This window comes from Pholcus phalangioides, unplaced genomic scaffold (genome assembly GCF_987345545.1).
Source record: "Pholcus phalangioides strain wild (caught in Gottingen) unplaced genomic scaffold, Ppha-v1.0 ptg000011l_1, whole genome shotgun sequence".
Lineage (NCBI taxonomy): Eukaryota > Metazoa > Arthropoda > Arachnida > Araneae > Pholcidae > Pholcus > Pholcus phalangioides.
Window position 1 is genome coordinate 12109792 of NW_028301604.1, and position 22187 is coordinate 12131978.

At 35.3% G+C, this 22187-nt stretch overlaps 1 protein-coding gene across 3 annotated transcripts in view; it reads right to left on the reverse strand.

Moving 5' to 3' along the window:
- Window positions 1-3906: 3906 nt before the first annotated feature.
- The window catches only part of LOC149080070 (uncharacterized), a 114509-nt gene continuing 96228 nt past the window's right edge, over window positions 3907-22187 (reverse strand). For 2 of the 3 annotated variants that reach the window (XM_089239024.1, XM_089239026.1), the window contains exons 15-18: window positions 21597-21862; window positions 20289-20358; window positions 18267-18803; window positions 3907-7316 (exon numbers count right to left, since the gene is read on the reverse strand). In XM_089239024.1, the coding sequence (XP_089095150.1) occupies window positions 6602-7316; window positions 18267-18803; window positions 20289-20358; window positions 21597-21862 (1588 nt within the window). In that variant the 3' untranslated portion in view covers window positions 3907-6601. The remainder of the gene's footprint in view (window positions 7317-18266; window positions 18804-20288; window positions 20359-21596; window positions 21863-22187) is intronic. The other variant, XM_089239025.1, reaches the window with a different exon arrangement.

Genomic DNA, 22187 nt, shown 5'->3' on the forward strand with positions numbered 1-22187 from the left:
AGTTTCTGTGAATGGTATGATAGTTAGGGGCCCATATGTCGGGATAGTTTTTTTATAATCACCCCGTATGAATTGACATCATCATGCCCACACTTCCAAGTCTATCTCCGCCTATGCTTCAAATGTGGTCAGAATGAAGCCGAGATTCAACGTAAAAGTCTAATGCAGTTCTCCGATTTGCTACTTGTGAAAAGGAGCTATCCCATTGGTCTATTCAAATTTTCCTGACATTCCTGCTCCTACTGAACCTAAACCATGAGGTTGCGATCAGTGGTGTTGTGATTTATTATTAACAACTATAGATGTGCCTCCTGAAATCTTAGGTTTCAAGCCCCTAAACATGCTGTACCACAAAATAAGCAATTGAGCATTTATGTATTACATTCATGTAGAGATTACCCTCTTGGTTATATATGATAGACAAGGCGACCCATAAAAACAAGATTAGCACTCCAATTATGGCTCTGGATCTGAGAGCTGTTTTATTATGGCTGTTCCCTGAGTTTAAGAGTGTTGGAGTGTCCTCTCCTATCTTTTTTTTCCCTACTAGGAGGCCACCTTATACTGCATTGGTCACTACCATGTGGTGTGTATCACTGTTGAAAGGCTGGTGGATCTACGAGTTCCCCTTGCCACCAAATAAGTAAAATAAAATATTCTCAATAATTTCAAATTTTTTAATTTGGTCATAGATAGTCATAAGGATATTGTTAATATTAAGTGTAATTAGGTGAGAGAGTCATTCCAGTGTTCTATAGTAACTTTTAAAGCAGTTTTTATTTTATAAATACAATTATTTCATTTTGAAAGCAACTTTTAAAGTTTTTGTTCAAGAAAATGTTTTTTTATGTTTGTATATATATGTATGTTTATAAACACTCATGTCCATAAATTAAGGATAATTCAGAATCACACGGAAATCGAAATCTAAAGTAAAAATTTCACCTGTAGAGTTATCACACACATCTGCAAGAATGATATGCAAATTTCAGGAAGCCACCAGATGATGCCGATAGTACGTCACAATGACGAGAGTGTAAAAGGAGGGTATATAAGGAATGGTGGCAAAGAAGTGAAATTGTTCACAAGAGTTCGGTACGGCGCTCAGTGCCATAAGCGAATAGTTATGACACAGAGGACGCATGTGGATGATTTTTTACGTGGTAGAATTATCGGCCGCCTGGAATGTGGGCATACTCAGATGGAAGTATCCGAGGAACTTGGAATTGCCCAAAGTGTCATCTCTAGGCTTTGGCAACGATTCCATGATAACGGAAATGTCAGTAGACATTACAGTACAGGTCGCCCCCGAGTTACTGCCAAATACCGGTCTTCATTCGGCGTTGTAACTGCCAAAAGAAGCAGACTGAGCACAGCATCCGACCTGTCTCGTCAGCTATCTGCTGCCACGGGTACCACAGTTTCAAGGCAAACCGTGTACAGACGTTTGGGAGATATTGGTCTATAGGCTCGCAGGCCTGTCAGCTGTGTTCCGCTCACGGCAACTCACTGTCGGCAGCGATTAGCCTGGAGTAGAGAACATGCAATGTGGACATCGTCACAGTGGGCTTGTGTGATGTTTTCCGACGAGTCCAGGTTTAGCTTGCAGTCTGATTCACGTCAGACTTTCATATGGAGAACGCCAGGTACCCGTTACCACCAAGACAACATCATTGAACGACACCGTTACGGTGGTGCAGCATTGCTCGTTTGGGGTGGAATTATACTGGGTTCCAGAACAGATCTGCATGTTCAAAACGGAACCATGAAAGCCCAAATTTATTGGGACATAATTCTGGAACAACATGTACGTTTGTTTAGGGGTGCCATGGGCGCAGAATTTGTGTTTATGGATGACAACGCCCGTTCTCACCGAGCAAACATCGTAAACGAATGCCTTGAATCTGAGGATATAACCCGTATGGAATGGCCAGCATTCTCACCTGACTTGAATCCGATAGAGCATGTGTGGGACATGCTTGGCCGACGAGTTGCAGCCCGTCAACCACCTCCTACATGTGTACCGGAACTTCGGAGAGCATTGCTTGCTGAGTGGAGTGATCTTCCCCAAGATCAGATCGATAATTTGATACTCAGCATGCCTAGGCGTTGTACGGACTGTATTTCATCGCATGGGAGACATACTATTACATGGTTGGTATGATGGTTAATACATTGTAAGTTTTTGTAAAGGAGATATTTTTTACAATTGCTCCAGGGAGCAAAAATCATAGTTTTTATGAATGGTATCATACGTACACCATCGTTTTTGTTCTTTATCTTTTGTTTAATAAATGGGCTTTATGAATAAGTAACGTTTGTTTTGTTTCTGAACCTTTATTTGCCGGAGCTGGCATTATCCTTAATTTATGGACATGAGTGTATATATATTTCTTATATAAGAGTTTTATATTTTAATACATCTGCATTATATTCTATCCCTTTTTCCCAAATAATATATGTATTTGTGATCAATATCCAGTAGTGGATCTCACAAATCTGATGCCACCATTGGTGTTACTCCAGAGGTGCCATCAGAGTATTAAACAACCGTGTTTGCTTTGTTAAGAATGCAAAAAATCGACCATCGGCACTCACTGCTGGCAATAGGGCCATCGATTCAAATTTCAGGAAGTGAGAGTTTTTCACAAAGTAAAGTCCACGGCTGATTTAAACTTCTATGAAGGCACATATATTCGGGCCTTCAAAAGTATATTAGGTCTATCATATACTGGTGTCCCTTGTAAAAGCAGTCGATTGACGGTGTATTAAAAATTCATGGTCCATCCTATCCTTCCCGTTGAATACTTTGATCATATCTCTCAGACACGTGCTTTCATCCAATGTAAACATACTAAAAAAATAAAGTCTCTCTTCATAACTCAAGCCCCGTTTGCCAATAAAGACACGCGTAGCTCTTCTCTGCACCTCTTCAACCAAGTCTATCTCCCTCTGTAGTTATGGTCTCCAAAACCGTACAATAAAAAAAAAGAAACTAAAATTTTCTTAGCACAGTTACTCCGAACTTGGATGGATAATCAAGGTTCTACTGTTTTCAGGGCCACAACTAGATAGTTTGTCACCTGGGGCAAGCCGGAATTTTGGCGCCCCTTGCATGTAGAGGAAGCAGTTAAAGGGTGAATTCGGTGCCCCTTCTGGTTCAGCGCCTGGGGCACCAGACCCATCTGCTCCCCCTAGTTGCGGCCCTGACTGTTTTAATTAAATTAAAAGACAATTTAAGACCCATGTCCCTTCATATCAAGAGCTAAATACATATGTGAATCGTAATAAAATAATAGTGTTTCACTGTATAGCAAATGTGTTTTGTCCAAGAATTCAATAATGGAAATTAAGCATTTACTTGTTGCTTTAACATTATTATCGCCAGCCTAATACAAAATAAAGATACTGTGTTTTGCATGTTTTTTTTTCCTGCATGTTCAGAGATTGAAACATTAATTTCATATATGCTGCCACTTTTGTAATACAATATTATGCTTTGCAATACAATTCAATTTTTTTCCTTCTAATGTAAATCTTAAACACATTTTCAAAAATACTTTGAAATTTACTAATTTTTAACAAATTTAGTTTTATGCAGGAATTTGGTATTGAATAATGAAAATTAAGCATTTACTTATCACTCTAATGTAAATTACTGCCAGCCTAATACAGAAACTGTGTGAACATACTTATACAGTATCCTAAAATCTCTTGCACTTCAAGCTGGATCATGCAATTTTGGAAAGATCTTCATTTGAACCCGTTCCCCCTTCCAGAATTGTGATTGAATAGTTCTTAGGTGTGTTCACACTATAGGCCTGCATTTCAATTTATAACCATGTTTGTATTTTCTCCATGTGAGTGAGTGAATCCCTTCTAATTAATTCAACAAAAACTGTCTTGTTCAAAAACTTTATTACTAAACAAATTCATCTATATTCAATTATATTGAATAGCCATAAAAAAACAGCTGAAATGTGACATATATCAAACAATGAACAAATAATTGTCATACACAGGCACACACAAAACTATATACATATAAAATAGAGACTAGCTTTATTTACAGGAACAACTTTTTTCTTTTGTTGATTTTATCTACAATATATCATTTTAAAACTATATCTTCAAACTTCTCCATTTTTAAGATACTTAATGAGTAGAAAAATAAACCATCTTAGTAAAGAAAAAAGTTAATTTTTTCTAAGTTCATTTATTATTAGCTGAATGTGCCATGACTGAAATATCTTACAACTAAAACTGATAAAATTCTGTAAGACAATACACATGAGAATGAATTCCTGTACCTGATACCAATATGTAATGTATTATTTAATATCTATTAGTTTTTCCTCAATTTCTCTCATTTATTAAGATTGTTTTTCTAAAATTAAAGGCTTCACACGCACATACAATTTTATGTAAAATTTATCTGCTTGTAACCAACTAGTTGTGCTCTTCAATTTGTACTTACCCGAGGGCACCTTGGTTGAACACAGGGAACATATAGGACCTCTCCTAAGCTAATGGCTCTCAAATTTTTGTCACCCACGGCTCCCTTAGCCTAGTTAACATCTATACACGGTTCCCCGCAATAGTCTAACAAAGAATAAGAACAACAATCTTCAAAGCACTGAACTGGCACATATCAATATTGATAGCTCACCGTGGCAAACTTGCCAATGGTTGGCTAGAAGCCCTAGGTGGCTAGATGTGATGCACACTTTGAGAACCACTGTCCTAACTTATGGTATAATCTGAGTCTTACCCCAATAATTTGCGATAACAATCCACTTTCCCCGGTACTTTCTTGACCATTCCCCCCAATTTTTATTTGTATCTCAGCACCTCTTATTACAGAAGTGTTCACGGCCATCTAAGTTGAGATGAAACTGATTGTACAGAGTTAATTTTATCACAACTAGTTTCAAAATCTGAACAAATGCCTGTGCCTTATTCCAGACTGCTATAGAAAAAAATCTCTTGGTGGTGCGAGGGATGGAGATAATTGGAAGAAATAGAAGAAAATGATAAATTTTTGCGTATATCATACAATTTTTTAAATGAAATATGAAATGAAATATGCTCAAAGAATATTTACAATAAGAGGATTGAAATGAGTGTTGATGAAATAAAAAGTAAGTAATAGGCTAGATGACAAAACAAAAAAAAATCATCAAAGGTTAAAAAAGGAAAAGTAAGTTATGATGCCGCTGTTATGTTACTGAGCATTGTTCATAAAAAATTGCTTTACAGAGGATATATAAATAAGAATCAACTACTACTGCGAGTTCCTGGATAAACTATTCTAAATGAATAGATTTAGTATGCATAACAAAATAGTACATACATAGCACTTAATCCAAGATATACAATAATAGTTCTTCTTGTCATATATACATTAACAAGCCTAAAATACTTTTACACATACTTCCTTTCATATAGTATTATAAAAATCTTATCACTGGATGTAATATTCTCTAGTTTTCCACATGCAACTCCCTAGCATTCATGAACATAATGAAAATAAATACTTATTAAAATGCTTACCATTATCGCAATATTGCAGCTATATTGATATATCTGACTGCTTTTTAAAAACAGTTTATTTTGAAAAATACTGGTCTCTCTTTTGTTAAAAAAAGTTGAAGGAGAATGAAATTTTTTAGGACAGATTTCTGATAAATTTGTGTGATAAAGTAAAGTACCAGAAAGTAAATTTTTATAAGCTAATTTGCAGCATTGTTGAATGTTTTGGAAAGGGTCTATTGGACAATATGTATGACAGTTTCTTGTTAATTTAATTTTTTATGAGATAACACTTTTCTTTTCCAAAATAACTTTTCAGTCTGTTTTTCAGTTTTTTTTATGTTCGGATATGCCAGGGGTGGCTCCAGACAAAATTTTCATTTGTGCAAGACATCTTTTTGGTGCTCCTTTGGTGTATAAGATATACCTAGAAAAATACATTAAAAACTCACAGCTTTGCATATGTCACACATTATTTTGTAAAAGATGGTACAGGTAATTTAATCCTTCAATTTTCTACCCTGGACTTATGTATCACTATTAAGAAGGGGAAGATACACTACTATATTCATATCTGGCTGTCCATCTGTATGTTCAGCTAGATTGCAATGCATAGAGAAATCATGAGTTGAAAATTATAAAAATTGCATTAGTTTCATTACATTTTAAGAAACAACAGCAAATACCATCACCATTACCCAATTTGAATGAAGGGTTAAAATTCTGAGGTTCCCCTCCCTAACTTCAGCAAGTCACCTTTGGATCATTATTTAAAGTTATTGAATGTCATTTTTAGGATTTGATAGTACTTAATTACTGTTGCTCTCATTTCACAAAAGGTTTACATTACTCTATCCAGTGAGTTTCACTGTCAATTATTTTCTTTCCTTTTCCTTGATTCGTCACATGTCAGCCCACTGGCTAAACTATAAATAACAGATATAACACCCAAAATTTATTCGGTTCAATGAAAATATTATTTTTAATACCAAAAACTTCAAAGCTTCTGATATGAAAGATGAAATTACTTTTCTATTGTCCAAAAACTGAATCAAAGTCGTGGATGCCTTCATATCCTTATTGATTCTTTGCTAATGTTTATTGATGTTTGAAAGTGTTCTTGGGAATAACATGGTTCGGGAGATTCTAACGGACATTCATCTACATCTGTTGAGTCAGAATCATCTGATTGAAGTTCTTTTTTTTCAATGACTGTTTGGTTTCTTCTTTTAAATTTTGAACTGGATCTATAAAATGCTCTTTGACTACTTTGCATGGATGCATCAACTGAAGATCTATGGGTCTTAATGTTTTTGTAATTTATACTTGCATCTAATGAAGCACTTCTTTGTTCCTTCAGGCTCTTGAGTTTTGACTCATTAAGCATCTCAGGTTGGAGAAATTTGTAACCATCAGCTTGATTTGGAAGAGAATTTTTCACCATGGAATTTGATTTGTCTTTTGAAGAGCAGATAATATCCACAGAAAAACTTTGTTGTTCTTTAGGCTTTTTTGAAATGTGGTCATTTTGTTCTCCAGACTGGATTTCAATTTTCACTGCACTCTGGTCATTGTCAGCTGGATATTTACCATGACTCTTATCTTTTTGCCATAAAACACTGAAACCATTGAGTGACTTTTTGCTTCTTCTGTTAAATGTTCTATTGAATTGTTTTCCTGAATGTCGATCAACGGTTGAAGTTTCACCTCTAAAAATATGCTGCTGATTATCCGTGGAGTTTTTTATAGTATTCATTTGATCATTTCGGCTTTTTGGATCTCTCCTGGAAAACAAAGAAAAAACAATGATGATGAAAGAATATTTCGTCTAACAAGAGAATCTTTGAAAAATATTTTCTACTTTAGGAAAAATATTTAAAGCAAGAGAAATGAGTCATAATGACAAAAAATGCTGAAATCACCTACAAATTATCATTAAATTTTTGGATGTTTACCAGTTATCAATAAAAAAGTGGACATGGAGATGATACTTCATCACAGACACTAGTTTTCTACCCCATGTTGAGTTACCAGATTTTCCACTTATCTAATACAGGTGACCATATTTCATAAGTAAGTAGGTCATCCAGCCAATCAACAGTGATCGGTGCATAAGCAATGGTTTACCCTTTTCATCACCACAAAACAAAATTCCATCTAAAACAACATTGCTAATTCAGGACTAAAAACGAGATGTAATCAATTCATGTACAATTTGAGGCACAACCTGTCCTTATTTTGCTTCATGTCTGGCAACATTATAATTTTTAAATTGCAATCAAAGCCTTTTGTTCATCTGATATTGATTAATGTGAATACACAATCACAGACCCCAGAACAACCGAGACTCATGGTACTTGAAACTGCCACAATAATATTTGTAAGGAAGATTGAGTCCTTCCCCGAATAACTTATGAACATACAATATAGCAGATCTCCCCCATGGCATGCATCCTTGAATCCTATGTATACAGGACATTTAGCAATCCTAGTCTCCCCCATGTTGATTTAAATTGTGTCAAGACCTCTGCCTAAAATAGGCAATGATTCCATGATATTGATAAAAGTTAATGAAATAACTGAAAGTTTCACTTTCTACTTTGTCCATGTTTGTCTCAATAATACTCTAATACAAATACAACGCCACAACAGGCAAAATGCCCAATGAGGTGGCTGATAAAAAGATGCCCATAAAAATATGGATGTCATATATTAAAAAAAAAAAACAGCAACCCAATTAAAAATGCAATTAACACAAATTATAAACAATATATACACATGATAAAATATTATACAATGCCCATAAAAAATACTTATGGTTGTCTTATTCTAAGAATGGATAGCTTCTCGATTTACCCCAACATGTTTATCGTATTTCTTTTTAAACGTGTCAATTGTGTTACAATTTACTACCTCCGGGGGTAAGCTATTCCATTTATTAACAACCCTATTAGAGAAAAATTCCCTGCGACTCCATATTCTTGCATTGTCCCTTACGATTGGCGGTGTACTAAAAGTTCATGGTCCATCCTATCCATCCCATTGAAAATTTTGAACACTTCGATCATATCTCCTCGACACCTGCGTTCATCCAATGTAAACATATTAAAAAAATGAAGTCTCTCTTCATAACTCAAGCCCCGTGTGCCAATAAGGACACGCGTATCTCTTCTCTGCACCCCTTCAACCAATTCTATGTCCCTCTGTAGGTATGGTCTCCAAAACCTTACAGCATACTCCAGCCCAGGACGAACTAATCCTCGAAAAAGCGGAAGAATGACTTTAGGAGAACGCGAAGAGACCTTTTTGAAAATGAGACCAAGCATTCTATTTGATTTTTGACCACCGCTGAACAATGTTCAGAAAACCTAAACCGCTCGTCAATGAGAATTCCCAAATCGGTGAGCCTAGTTGCATCCAGTGACACCATTCAACTCGTAAGAGAACCGTGGGTTGTTCGAACCAAAATGAGCGACCATGCACTTATCAACGCTAAACGTCATGCTCCATTCATTTGCCAATGCTGCAATCCTGTTTAAGTTGGTCTGGAGCAACTCCCTATCGCTTTCATTCCCGATTACCCCATTAGCTTCACATCATCTGCGAATTTGCTAGTAATCCCATCGATACCCTGATCCAGTTTATCGATAAAAAGGGAAAAAAGTATGGGGCCAAGGACACTTCCTTGAGGAACTCCACTTGTGACGTCTGTCCAACCAGAGAATTCCCCGTTCACCATAACTCGTTGCGACCTATCTCTTAACCACGATTCTATCCAATTCAGCAAGTTGCCCCCAATTCCAATCTCGTGTAAACGCTTCAAGAGTTTGCCATGTTGGACCCGATCGAATGCCTTCTGGAAATCTAGGTAAACAACATCTACGTTTTTGCTCTTACCCAAAGCCTTAGTCACGTGATCATAAAAGCAAAGGAGGTTAGTTACACATGACTTCCCCTTCCTGAACCCATGCTGATTATCCGACAATACATTATTCTCGTCTATCCACTTCACAAACTACCTTTTGATGATAATTTCCAAAATTTTCGAGAGGGAGCTTGTCAAACTCACTGGACGATAATTTGACACCGCTTCTCTACTACCCTTCTTAAATATCGGAACACCGTTAGCAAGTTTCCAATCTCTTGGGACGATACCCTCAGCAACACTACTCCTGTATATCTGTGCGACTGGCCCCAACAATTCATTAGCACATTCCCTGAGGACCCTGGGATAGATATCATCTGGTCCTGGTGCTTTGCTTGCACATACATTTCTTAGAATATTTAGGACCTCCACTTCTTCTACTTGAATATCGTTGAGGGTTTTATTACCCCATGCAACACCCGTATATTGAATATCATTATCTCTATTAAAAACCAACGCGAAAAAGTCATTGAAAGCACTACACATGCCTACATTGCTCTCTACCCTAGAGCCTCCTATCGAGAGGGGGCCAACTGTCCCCTTACATCCATTATTGACGTATCGAAAAAATGATTTTGGGTCAGAACCAATGTTATCTGCCATTAAGACATTTGAGCATTCAGACACAGATCCAGGACAATGCATTGGGAGGGGCAACTTATTTTTCAGGTTTGTGGGATCGTTCCATATTTTAGAGAAAAGGAAAATTTTCCCCATATTATCAAGCTTTTTTTTTGGAATGGGGATTGCCCTCCACTCTGGATCTGCATTGCCTGCTTGTATTGCAGTCAAAAGTTTAATAACTTAAAAAAATGTATCCCCACATTCAACTCCATTCTCTACATCAAAGTATTTGTAGATGTCAAAAAGTTTTGTGAAAAAGCTAGTGAAAGTTTACTTTATAATAAGTAGTTCCACGTGAATTTTACTAAGTTACCATAATTTTCTGCATATAATCTGTAGATTTTTTTTCCATGTTAAAAAACCCTCCGAATTTCTTAGTGTGGAATATTTACCACTGTGCCTTATCTTCCAATCCAATTTTCTTTCTTCTGAGAGGTTGTAATAAAAATAAATTAAAAAATAATAATCAAATTTTTTTTTAAATCATATTTATAGGTGGTGTATAGCTATGAATAGAAAAATCAACATTAAAAAAAAACCAGGACAAACAACCATTTCATTCAAGAATGAAATTTTTACATGCAAATTATGCACCACTGCAGACTATATAATGATGTTTTGTCACAAAGTAGCGAAATTTACATTTGTGCAGATTATAAGCAGGAGAAATTACAATATACATTTTTTTCAAAATTTCTTAGTTTTAGAACATGAGGTTACGGAGAGAAAGATTGGGTTATCAAGGATGAATCACAGCAGAAATAAATCTATTCTTTCAGATATTCAAGAAATTTATTTTGTGCCATAATCAGGGGCGACTCAAGCTCACCTGCTGCCCGGATGCAAAGTTTCATGTGCTGCCCTTAAAGACGACCCTGGTGGGAGGCTGAAAGAAATCTAAATTTCTTTTTATCCACCAAAATTCCTCTAACCATGTGTCCCACTTTTAAATAAACTGGCTCGCTTTTTGGTCTAAAGTTATTTCACTGCTTTCAATTATACCAGATAACTTTTTCCACAGTACAGCTCTCAATGATAAGCCATTATATTTTCCTCCCTGTCCCCTTTTGAGGTTGAAGTTTCTAATTAATCTCAAATCTCCATCATAGATTAATCGAACTTTATTATGCCAAAATACTTACTCCAAGAAGTTCCCCAAGCAGAAAATAGGGAGAGTGGAGGGGGGGGGGTTTCTCTCTGGTGCTGCAGGCCCTGGATAAGAGAGAACTCGAATTCTCTTTCTTTGCCTTTATTTCACCGCCTAATGGGGGGGGGGGAGACAAAAAATGCACACTTACTCCTTGTGATAGAGTCCCTTCTTGTTTCTGGCATTATAGCACTATGCTCTGTCTGTTCCTTCAAGTTTTCTCAACATCTTTGTTGTTAAGGCATGGCTCAAAAAAAGTGACAGCTCTCATGTCCTATAAATTTCTATTAGCCATTATTTTAAAAAACTTATATATCTAAACGAAAGCCTCAGCTGCTGCTCCTTACAGCGTTCTGTCCGGGTGCACCCCCCTTGCTTAACCACTTAACAGTTTTGCCCAAACACTTTTTGGGTGCTGCGAAAAGGGACTTTCCTAATTTCCTCCCTCGCCGCTCGGGCAGCTTATTTTTCCATGCCAATCCACTGATTAGCCCAGCTTTCTCACCCTTTTAGTTTGCAGTGTTTCTAATAGGTAGCTTTAGTAGTCCAGTAAAGATTGGATTGGGGCGCGGTAGCTCAGGTGTGATGCTTGCCTAAAGTACCAAAGGATGTTTATAGGTGTCGCAAGTTCGATACCGGTTCGTCCTTGTCAGAAAAATTTCCTAATACAGGGGTACAACGAAAAACGGCGACAAGACCGCAGGAAAAAAATTGCTACCGCAAGGAGTTCCCCATCGAGGGATTAGTGCACCAACCCCTCGACGAGTATAAAAAACAATCCTGCCATTCGGAATCGGCAATAAATTGTAGGTCCCAGGGGGTCTAATTAGCCCTTGTGTGAAGAAAATGAAAGTGGTGCAACAAAAATGACCAAGATTGGATTGCAAAACAAGCGTATACCGATTTCAAGTCAGGTTTTACTGCCCTTCGTTTATGCAGGAAAAGGAGTGAATTTTGTTTGCACTTGTTCAGTGTAGCACGTGTTACGAATACTATTTCTTTACTATTTTTTTTTCAAGAATGAAAGAAGTGAGAGGCTCATATATATAACAGAATAATAATTCTGATACTTTCCAGTTCAGTAAGTTCTTCGGAAAAAAGTAAAGCTCTGCAATTTTTTTGCTGTAATTAAAAATTATCATAAATTAATAAATTCAATACTTGTAACAGTTTTGACTACCAATTTGAATTTATATAATTGATATGAACACAAAATAGTTTTCCAAAATTGAGCTTATTTTTAGCCACAATATGTCAGAAAAAGAAACTGTTAAGTGGTTAAGCTGCCCCTAACTTATAGTAGACATGCATTAATGCACTATCATTATGCAACCTATGAAATGATGGGTTCGTGACATAGATGTATTTACTGGGGGGAGGCTAAGTGAGCTATAGCCCTAAGTAGAAAGTTTAAGTGGGCACCAGATTTTGGGAATAGAAAATTAGATTAAATTAGATTTGAAAGAAAATTAGAATAGAGTGGGAGAAAGGCAGCAAAATTGGTTTAGCCTTCGTGGTGTCCTTACAAGAAAAAGGACTGATAAGAACTATTGTGTAAAACACAGTGCCACCTATTGTTGTGAGGGGAATTCTCAAAATTCCATCCAAGACATCAAGCAGATAAGATGTCAAGATCTTCTGCTCCTATTATATAATGCCTTTCTGTGTTTTTATGTTTAATAATTTTCTCCAATAATAATAAATACATATCCAACATTACCTACCCATGTGTTATCCATTTGGCAAACAAAAGTGTGTAAGATGCGCGTTAGCATTCATGTGGAACAACCACACATCCACTTCTGGACAAAGTCAATACTAGCCACTAAATATTCACACACAACACTAGATATGCACTAAGACTGTTAGGTACACATACTTCCCGCACCGCACAGCTCACTCGGTAGTAAATTGCCCATGGCAATAGACCAGATTTGTGCTCAGTTTGACAGAAAGAAAGTCAATACCAGCACCTATAAAATAAACTAATAGGTTAAAAGATTTATCAACAAAAAACTTTAATCCAGAGTTCTAACCCAAAGGATTCACAGACTTTAGGAATTGATGAGATCTTGATATTAAAGTGGGTCCGTGAGCTTGCAAGAATGAACAATTACCTAATTGTTTTTACATCATTGTATACTGAATATCGTTCTGTAAAGAGGTCTGTGGCCTTTATCCTATTGACACGGGGTTCCATGGAACACAGAAAGTTAGGAACTCTCTGATGTAATACAGTCGGCCCCCCCATATTTGCTGTGTCTTTATTCATGGGTTTTTTTCCTTTATTGGATTTTTTTTTGCAACACTCAGAAATCGCCATTCATGTGTTTTGTTTACAAAATTTGAGTTATGCATGTTTAGGATAGCTCATTTTTGGATGGCTCGCTAATGACATTACTGTAATAACTAGAGCCATGCAGCTCCCAAGAAAGAAACAGTCACCTCGGGTTGGATTAACCTTTGGCCACAATGTGCGCTAAAGGACAAAAGGAAGCAGACAGAGCTAACTGAAGACTATAAAAGATATTGTCATATTAGCCAAACAGGTGGGTGGAGAAGGGTTCAATGATATGGATGTAGAAGTCGAACAGCTAATTAATAGCAATTCAGAGGTATTGATCGAGGAGGAATTAATGCAATTGACTGCTCCTGAAACTGAAGCGGTACCAGATGAAGATCATCAAGATAAAGAAGTAGAAGACAAGTTCACCATGAGTAACACAGCAGAAGGGCTTCGCACATTCAAATCAGCAATAGATTGTTTTCATGGCATAGATCCCTCTATGGTACGCTCTTCACATGTAGAAAAATTGGTAGAGGAAGCCTTGTCATCATATTCCAACATACTTGATGATATGAAGAAGAAACGGCAAACATAAATCATAATGTTCTTTCAGAAAACATAGCCAATAATAGCTGCACACTCTTTTGAATTCCCTTATACCTCTGCGTTACCAGGCCCGTCATTTAGGGGGGGGCAGGGGGGGGGGCGTTGCCCCTCTCCTGGCTTTTGAAAATACACTAAAAATGATGTATATATATAGATATACACAAGTATATATATACATACATTGAGTACATGTGCTTTGCCCCCCCTGGAAAAAGTTGAAATGACGGCCCTGTGCATTATCCTGCTCTTCTCATGCTGTTCAATAAACGAAATACACAAGAAAAACTACGGTTTCGGTTATTTGCGGTCCCCCCAGGAACGTAACCCTTGCAAATACAGGGGCCAACTGTACTACTTTTTGTTGCATTTTTGTTAAAGAGTTTATCTTCTATTCTTTTCTGTAGAGCTTCTCTTTTGTGATGAATCATACCTCTCTAAGGGTGTGAGGAATTTCAACTGAAGCAGCAAAGGCCCATTTACACGCGTTAAGTGATTCAGTAGTTAACTAAATTATAAGTTGTTGAGTGCTCAAAAAAGTGTCCACACGTTTAAGTGATATAGTAAATGCTCATTAGATAATGCGAGACCATGCCTACTAGCACATGCGCATCATGCCTACTTAATTGAAAAAATAGATCAGATTCAATTCTACTTAACCACTAAATTACTAAACCACTTACCAACTAAACCCATGTAAATTGCCCTTATCATCCGCTCATATTGTAAAGTACTTGACAACTTAAAATTTAGTTAACTACTTAATCACTTAACATCTGTAAACAGGCCTTAAAGGCCCATTTACACACGGTAAGTGATTAAGTTGGTAACTAAATTTTAAGTTGCCAAGTATGTTACAGGCTGTTTACACGGCTTTAGTTGGCAAGTGCACAAGTGATTTAGTGGTTAAGTGAAATAAAAACGGCTCTATTTTTTCCGGTTAAGTAGACCTATGCGCATGCACCAGTGGGAGTGGTCTGCCACTCAGAGGGTCTTTTCACTCTCTCGGGGGGGGGGGGGATTATTTTGATCTCAAGCTTGAACCTGTTTATGCTCCATTGTCTCCTACCGTTTTTCTAGAATTCCACGGAAATACAGGATAGTGGCCAAATGGACACAACCTTCAAGTTTGTTGAAGAATATCTTTGCCATGAATGTTTGTTGAACTATAGAAATGAAAATTACCTTAACAAACAAGCTAAAAATTACTTGATGTTGGAAAAAGCTATGGAATATTCTGTCGACGTGATGTCAGGAGTTGGAAAAAATTGAAGATTCAAAAATATATCGGGTGCTGGTGTGGAGGATTTATTATATATTAAAAACTGGATGGGGGAGGGGGGTTTCGAATATTTCTCTCGTCCAGAACGAAGTTGCTGCCATTTGTTGTAAAAATACATAATCAAATATTTAACATAAAGATAGCATCTAGATTACATTTAAAAAAATAATTTCGAAAATTTGGAAACAATTTTTGTTTAATGAATTTTTATTATTTAATTTTTAACCCTTAGAATTTCCTACGAATGCCAAGAATCTTTTTCCATATTTTCGGCTTACATAGTTTATAATTTATCTCCTCTTTAACTTTTCAATTAAAATATCATATAATCGATATTTACATCTTAGAGGAGAAATTGAGAAACCTTATATTACTTCTCGATGATTTACATAAGTTTATAATATGTTGTGTATTTTTTCTTTTTTTCCCCCTTGTGTAAGTGAGTGAATAAATTTATATTCTTTAAAAAAAAATATCGTATAATGTGGCTCAGATCATCTTCATTCATTGTTATGAAAGCTATGAGCTTTAAACAACACACCTCTCTGAATGCCAGATAAATAAAAAATTATTGCTATTATTCTCCCACGCGTTGCATCTCTCTCCTTCCGTGGATTTGAGTAGACTGAAGCGCGCATGCACTAGTTGCTCTTGGCCTCCATAAAAATTATCCAATGAGCGTTTACTTGATGACTTACGTGTGGACACTTTTCAAGAACAATCGGTAACTTAAAATGTAGTCACCAACTTACACTTAGTTACAACACTTTAGTTACCCCAATCACTTACCGCGTGTAAATGGGCCTTAAGTGTTGAAGTGCTGAGAGGAATAAGTAAGAATCAATATCGAGTGTTAAAAAAGGGCGCAGCTTCCTCAACTTCATGAACTAAACTTTTTTTATTGGAATAGACTGTGATAAAAGTTGTCTTTTCAGTGCAAGTTACTTTGAAAAAATAAAAAAATGAAAGAAAATACTGTAGAAATTTTCTGTCATGTAATACAAATTCTCGAGAATTTAATAGCTCTGATTCTTGTTTTCCTATATTTAAAATTATTTATAGAGTACCTATATGTTACTTATACATGGTTACTTCAGTCAACATTCATGCTAGAATTTCTTTCTAAAGTGCATTCTTCATAATTTTTCTATACGTACTTTTCTTACTTATGCATCTTTTCTTCTTTTCCTTTCCTTATGCCTCTTTTTTTCTAAGTTCCACCATCAAATTTGACATTTCAAATGCGGCAAACTAAGCAAAATTTGTAAGGGGAGAGCTGAAGCCTATCTCTTCTGAATAAAGTAAAGGCATTTTATTGTTTAAACAGCAAGGGCATATGTGGGGGAAATTCCCCTTCCCTTCCTCAAGGTATAATAAATAGAGAAAAAATCTTAGCGTGCTGATTTAATTGATTTATTTAGATTTAAAAAAATGCTTTTTGAAAGTTAACAATTAAAAATTTCTCTGGAAGAGGTTTCCTGTACTCACCTTATCACTTTCACCTGCGATTATGCATAATTCCCAAATAAAAATGAAAAGTTTGATAAATATGGAAAAATTTATAACATTTCTTCTCTTCCTTAACCCAATGAATTATTTTTACCCGTGTTATTATTTTTGTTGGTAATTAAAATTAGATGGAAGAAGATAAAAACATTCTTAACAACAGTCTTGTAATGTTGGTTTTCTTCACACGTATTAACGTGTGCAAGCAAAACTAACATTAACATTTGGAATCACCATCCGGAACCATAGTTCAGTGGTTCAGTTAATCAAGTAATTGATTGCCAGATAATCATATTTACCAATACAAGCTTGGGATTGTACATAACCACTGTTGAATATGATAAATTCTCGATTTATGGACAAAAATTAATAAATTAGAATTTTGAAAAAACTAGGGTTTGTCTGATTTTACTGCCCGCTATCGGGAGTGCCCGCTAAGAGGGAGTGAAATACACTACATTGAAGCCCTATTCCATGGGACCGGGAATCAGAAAAGTGTTTGCTAACGGGAGGTGTCCATTAGGGAAGGTTCCACTGTATACCCATGTATTAAAAATATACGGGGTGCATGGCATTTTACTGGCAAACTGTTGATCCCAGAGGTATACATCCAATTAGAAAAGTATCCAAATAACATGTAGTACTTAGATATGTCATTCATGTTGCAAGGGGTTGTATAGTTATTAAAATAAAAACTTTTTATACTGACACCCTGTTCCCAAAGATCCAATTAGAAAGTTGTTGTCCTGTCTCTTCTGATGGCAACAAATAAATTATGCGTTTCTAAGCGCAATATTCACTGAGATATTCAAATTCAAAAAATGAAGGTGAAAGGGTTTACCCATATTTAATGCTGTTTTCTTCCAACTTTCCTGCTTTTTTTGAATTTGAATATCTCATTGAATATTGACAAAAATTCCACTTAGAAATTTGGAATTTTTTTTTGTTGGTATCAAGAGAGACAGGGCAACAATTTTCTAATTAAGTTTTTGAGCACAGGGTGTTCACATAAAAAGTTAACATCTTTATTTTAATAACTGTACAACCCCTTGCAATATGAATGACATATCTGAGTACTGCATGTTATTTGAATACTTCTTCTAACTGGAAGTATGCCTCTAGGATCAACTGTTTGCCAGCAAAATGCCACGTACCCTGTGCAGCTATATATTCAGTGCATGATGATCAAAACAGGGTAGTGAAAAATATAGTTTTGAGAGTTGGACGTGAAAGTTATTTAACTCAAAGTTGTTTAAATTGTGATTTATTGTTTGGAGTTCTTTGGGGTGTGTGGCAGATTTATAACAAATAATTCATTGCTAAATGCTTGCAGAAAGAAATAAATGGTAAAAAAACTCACCTTTTTGAAGCATTGGCATTAACAAGAACAGCAATCCCTTCGTTGTTGTATTTTCCTATAGTACTACTTGTTGTAGTCTTTCTGCTTTGTTTTCCAGCTGAATGGGAGTTATTTGACCAACTGACTGCTGCAGTAGGCATTCCACCTCTATATTTTTTGAATTTTCCATGCTTTATTAGTTGCATCCATGCTCCACGCGCTTCTGGATATAATAAGCATCGCACAAGGAAAATTAGAAATCCTTGTAATGAATTAGTTATGCAGAAAATGTACTGGAATATTAATTTGACATCCCCCACAGCAAATGTTCCAAATACCCAAGTCACACCAAGCAATATTAAAACAGTAACAGCTCCTCGTACTTGTATTGCAGTTACAAGATGATTTCCATTATCATTTGACTGTGAAACCAAACGAGGACCAAACAGGACACGAGCCACTAGAACAAAGACTGTAACATTGACAGCTAATATGATGCAACATGGTGCAAGAAAAGCACTATAATAAACCCATGGATGTTTAGGTGATAGCATACAGCTGAAAATAAAAAAAAATTTTAAATAAATTATGTCAGTATAAAATTGATAAATGTTCAAATGTCATCATTATACTTATAATACTTTATGCATAATGTAGTAATGTATAAATGTAATAATATGTAATTTTCAAAAGTATATAGGCCCAATGTTTCAAAACATAAGATTTTGTGAGAGCAAGTAATAGCAATATGTGATACAAGCATATACCTAACATCTATATACTCAAGCTTTACTCAACCCACCCTAATAGGGCATGTGAAAATTAACTATTTGTTGGATATTGGATTCCAGCTGAATAAATTCGAGAAGTATATATGCACACTGTGAGTTCTCTGTTTAGAAAAAATTGGAGGGGGGTGATAGTATTTATTTATACTGGAACCTATGGTAAAAATATATTCAGTGTCAGAAAAGCATCATTTGTCTACACTGAAATACCAACATTTGAAAAAAGAGACATAATGAAATCATAAGCTACACAATCCTGTGCATATCAGCAAAAGACTCAAAGGAGCTGTTCAAAGTGACTTCCAAAGGTGTCGTTGCATGGTTCACATCAGCGAATGAAAGACTACAACACCCTTACATAGACTCCTGGTGTCATATTGATCTTGTCCATAGCAATAAAGATTCTTGCAGCAAGATCTTCTATAGAGTCTACAGGTGTCTTCTACATCAATACTTCCATGTGCCCCCCACAAGAACAAGTTCAGTGAGCATGGAGACACACCACAGGCCCAACATATCCAATCCACCATCCGGGATATGTGGCACTTAGGACGTGTGAGGCAGTGGTGCTGAGGTGTGTTAGGGCTTCAACATGTTAAAACCACATATTCCTCTGTGTGCTGCATGAAACAGGTTGCAAAAGTGGTGTCAGAAGGTCTTTTTTTCAAATATCACTCATAATATAACTAAAAATCTGCTGAATTTTTCATTTTTATTTCAAATAACTTATCATAACATGACCCCAAAGACAACTTGAAGTGATCACAATCAGACCATTTGTATATTTGATATTTGAACATATCTCTGGTCATGAGATGAAACAAAGTGTGTATGAAAACTATAGTTGAATGCAAAATAAATTAAACCTACAGCCTGTGCCTGTGTTTCAAGAATCAAAAAGTTTTTTTCTGTATAGGTAAAGTTTTGAGAATGGTAAAGTTAATAAACAAATTAATTTAATTACTAAATTCTGTACTTTTTCTGTGATAAAATTGTATCAAATTAACATAAACTTTTAAAAAAATCTCTCTTTTTTTTTTAATGAAAGAAATTTCATAACAACGATTGCCAGACATCGAATCCTGTAAACTACACAGCCGCAGAGGGTACTTACTGAAGGGGCTGATTTTTTTAGGGGGCCAACTGAAGGTGGCAACTTTTTACCACCAAAATATTATTCTCTTACACTTGAAAAACGTCCAGAACTAGCTCTGATAACTATAATTTTTACCAGAATTGTAACTAGCTTACTTACATTGGGTTACTGTGAAGGTAACTTTGACAGTTTGTTGAAACCGATATTCCCACAATGAGAAATGGTAAGCCTGAAAAAAGATGAATAACATCAGGTTTTGACATTTGTTCTCTTGACTTTTCAGTATTATTATTTTTTCCATACATGAAATTTTATTTTCAAGATTGAGTATTTTTTATAACAAAATTTTAACTAAACCTATTGAGAATCTTTATGAGAGTCACAATGACTAACTTGAGAGTCTTTTTTTATAATGATACATACATTTCTTTTCTTTCACAGAACACATATTTACTATTATGATTTTTATACTGATGTGACCACCATATTTTCACTGCTCCTATTAAATAAGCATCTACAGTTTCGAGCTGATTCCGAAGGGCTTGTTAAGAAACAACCATGCTTACACTGGGATTCATACCTGCAGAGCATTACTTTTTTTCAAAGTAATTTCAGTCTATGATCATTCAGTTTTTTTGTCATCAATTATAATTAAGGGTAAAAAAATTTCATTTATAGCTCAATTATTGAACACAAGATAAATTTAATCTACAGTTTACAGCCGCTTGTTTCAAGAATTGAAAGGTTTGTAATCTGCAGTTAATGTTCTGAGAATGAAAAAAAAAAAAAAGAAAGAAACTAATAAACTACTATATGGAATAGCTTATCTGTCAAATTCACATGCTGAAAAATATTCATATTTTTATTGAATAATAATCAAAATAGTTTTTAAATTGCACAAGTCATCATAAAAGTTCAAAAACCAGAAAATCTGCAACTAACGATTTTTTAAAATCTGGATCATAAAACTGTTACTCTGATATTAAGTAGGTAAAGATTTTTTCATACACTTTCTTTATAACCTGAGAATAAAATTATGAATAAAATGTGAAAAATTGTGAGAGAACAGTTTCACATTACTTTTTTCTGCATAAAAAAAATTATTAATTCATACTCGAAGAGAAAAAAAAATTCAATTCCCCAGATCTAATGCCAGTTTCAGAACAAATATAGTACTCAAATATATATTATTGCAAAATAGATTTGGTCAACAAAAGAGAAAAACTTTTCAAGCTTAAAGTAAACAAAAATAAAATACAGCATCCAAAAAAAAGTAAGACTTAAGATAAAATATTTTAGGCTCATAACAGCTATCATTTACTCAACTTTAAATATACATGGATATACTTTACGAGCAGCATGAGAAAAGGTACACATATAGCTATGAAAATCCATTCAATTCTTGATTTTGAATTATATGCAATAGTTATTGTATGAAAGGATAGTTTCAGTTTTCATGTAACTTACCCCATGCAAGGAGACATCTTTTTAAAAGAAAGTGAGTTTCTGATGAAGCAAAGACATGTACGAGTAACTGATACATATTCACTGCTTCAACACACATCCATGATAAGGATGTCAAAAGGAAAAAATGCAGTAGTAATGCTACTGCTGCACAAACACTTAGTCCATTTTCAGGCCTCATGGCCCCGATAAGAAAAACAAGATTCAGTAATAATAAAGACAGGCATAAATTCAGAAGTATTTTCCCTGAATGATCTCTGTTCAGGCACCTGCAAAGAATTAAAAGTATTCATTAAAAAAAATCTTTCAGTGAGGATTGCAATCATAAACTTATATTAATTTATACATTGTTTACTCATGTATCAAGGAAAACTGAGAAATTAATTCATCAGTTTTTGAATACAATTTTCAGATTAAATTTTTACATAATACTGATGGTTTCTTTTCGAAGTGGGTAATTCATGATCAATCAATATTCCATTAGTGATATAGTGTTCTTCAATGTGTATTGGTTTTATGAAATTTGGTTTTAATACTTTGTGTTTTTATCGCAAAGTGAAGCAATACGTTTTAGATACCCTAAAGTACGACTCT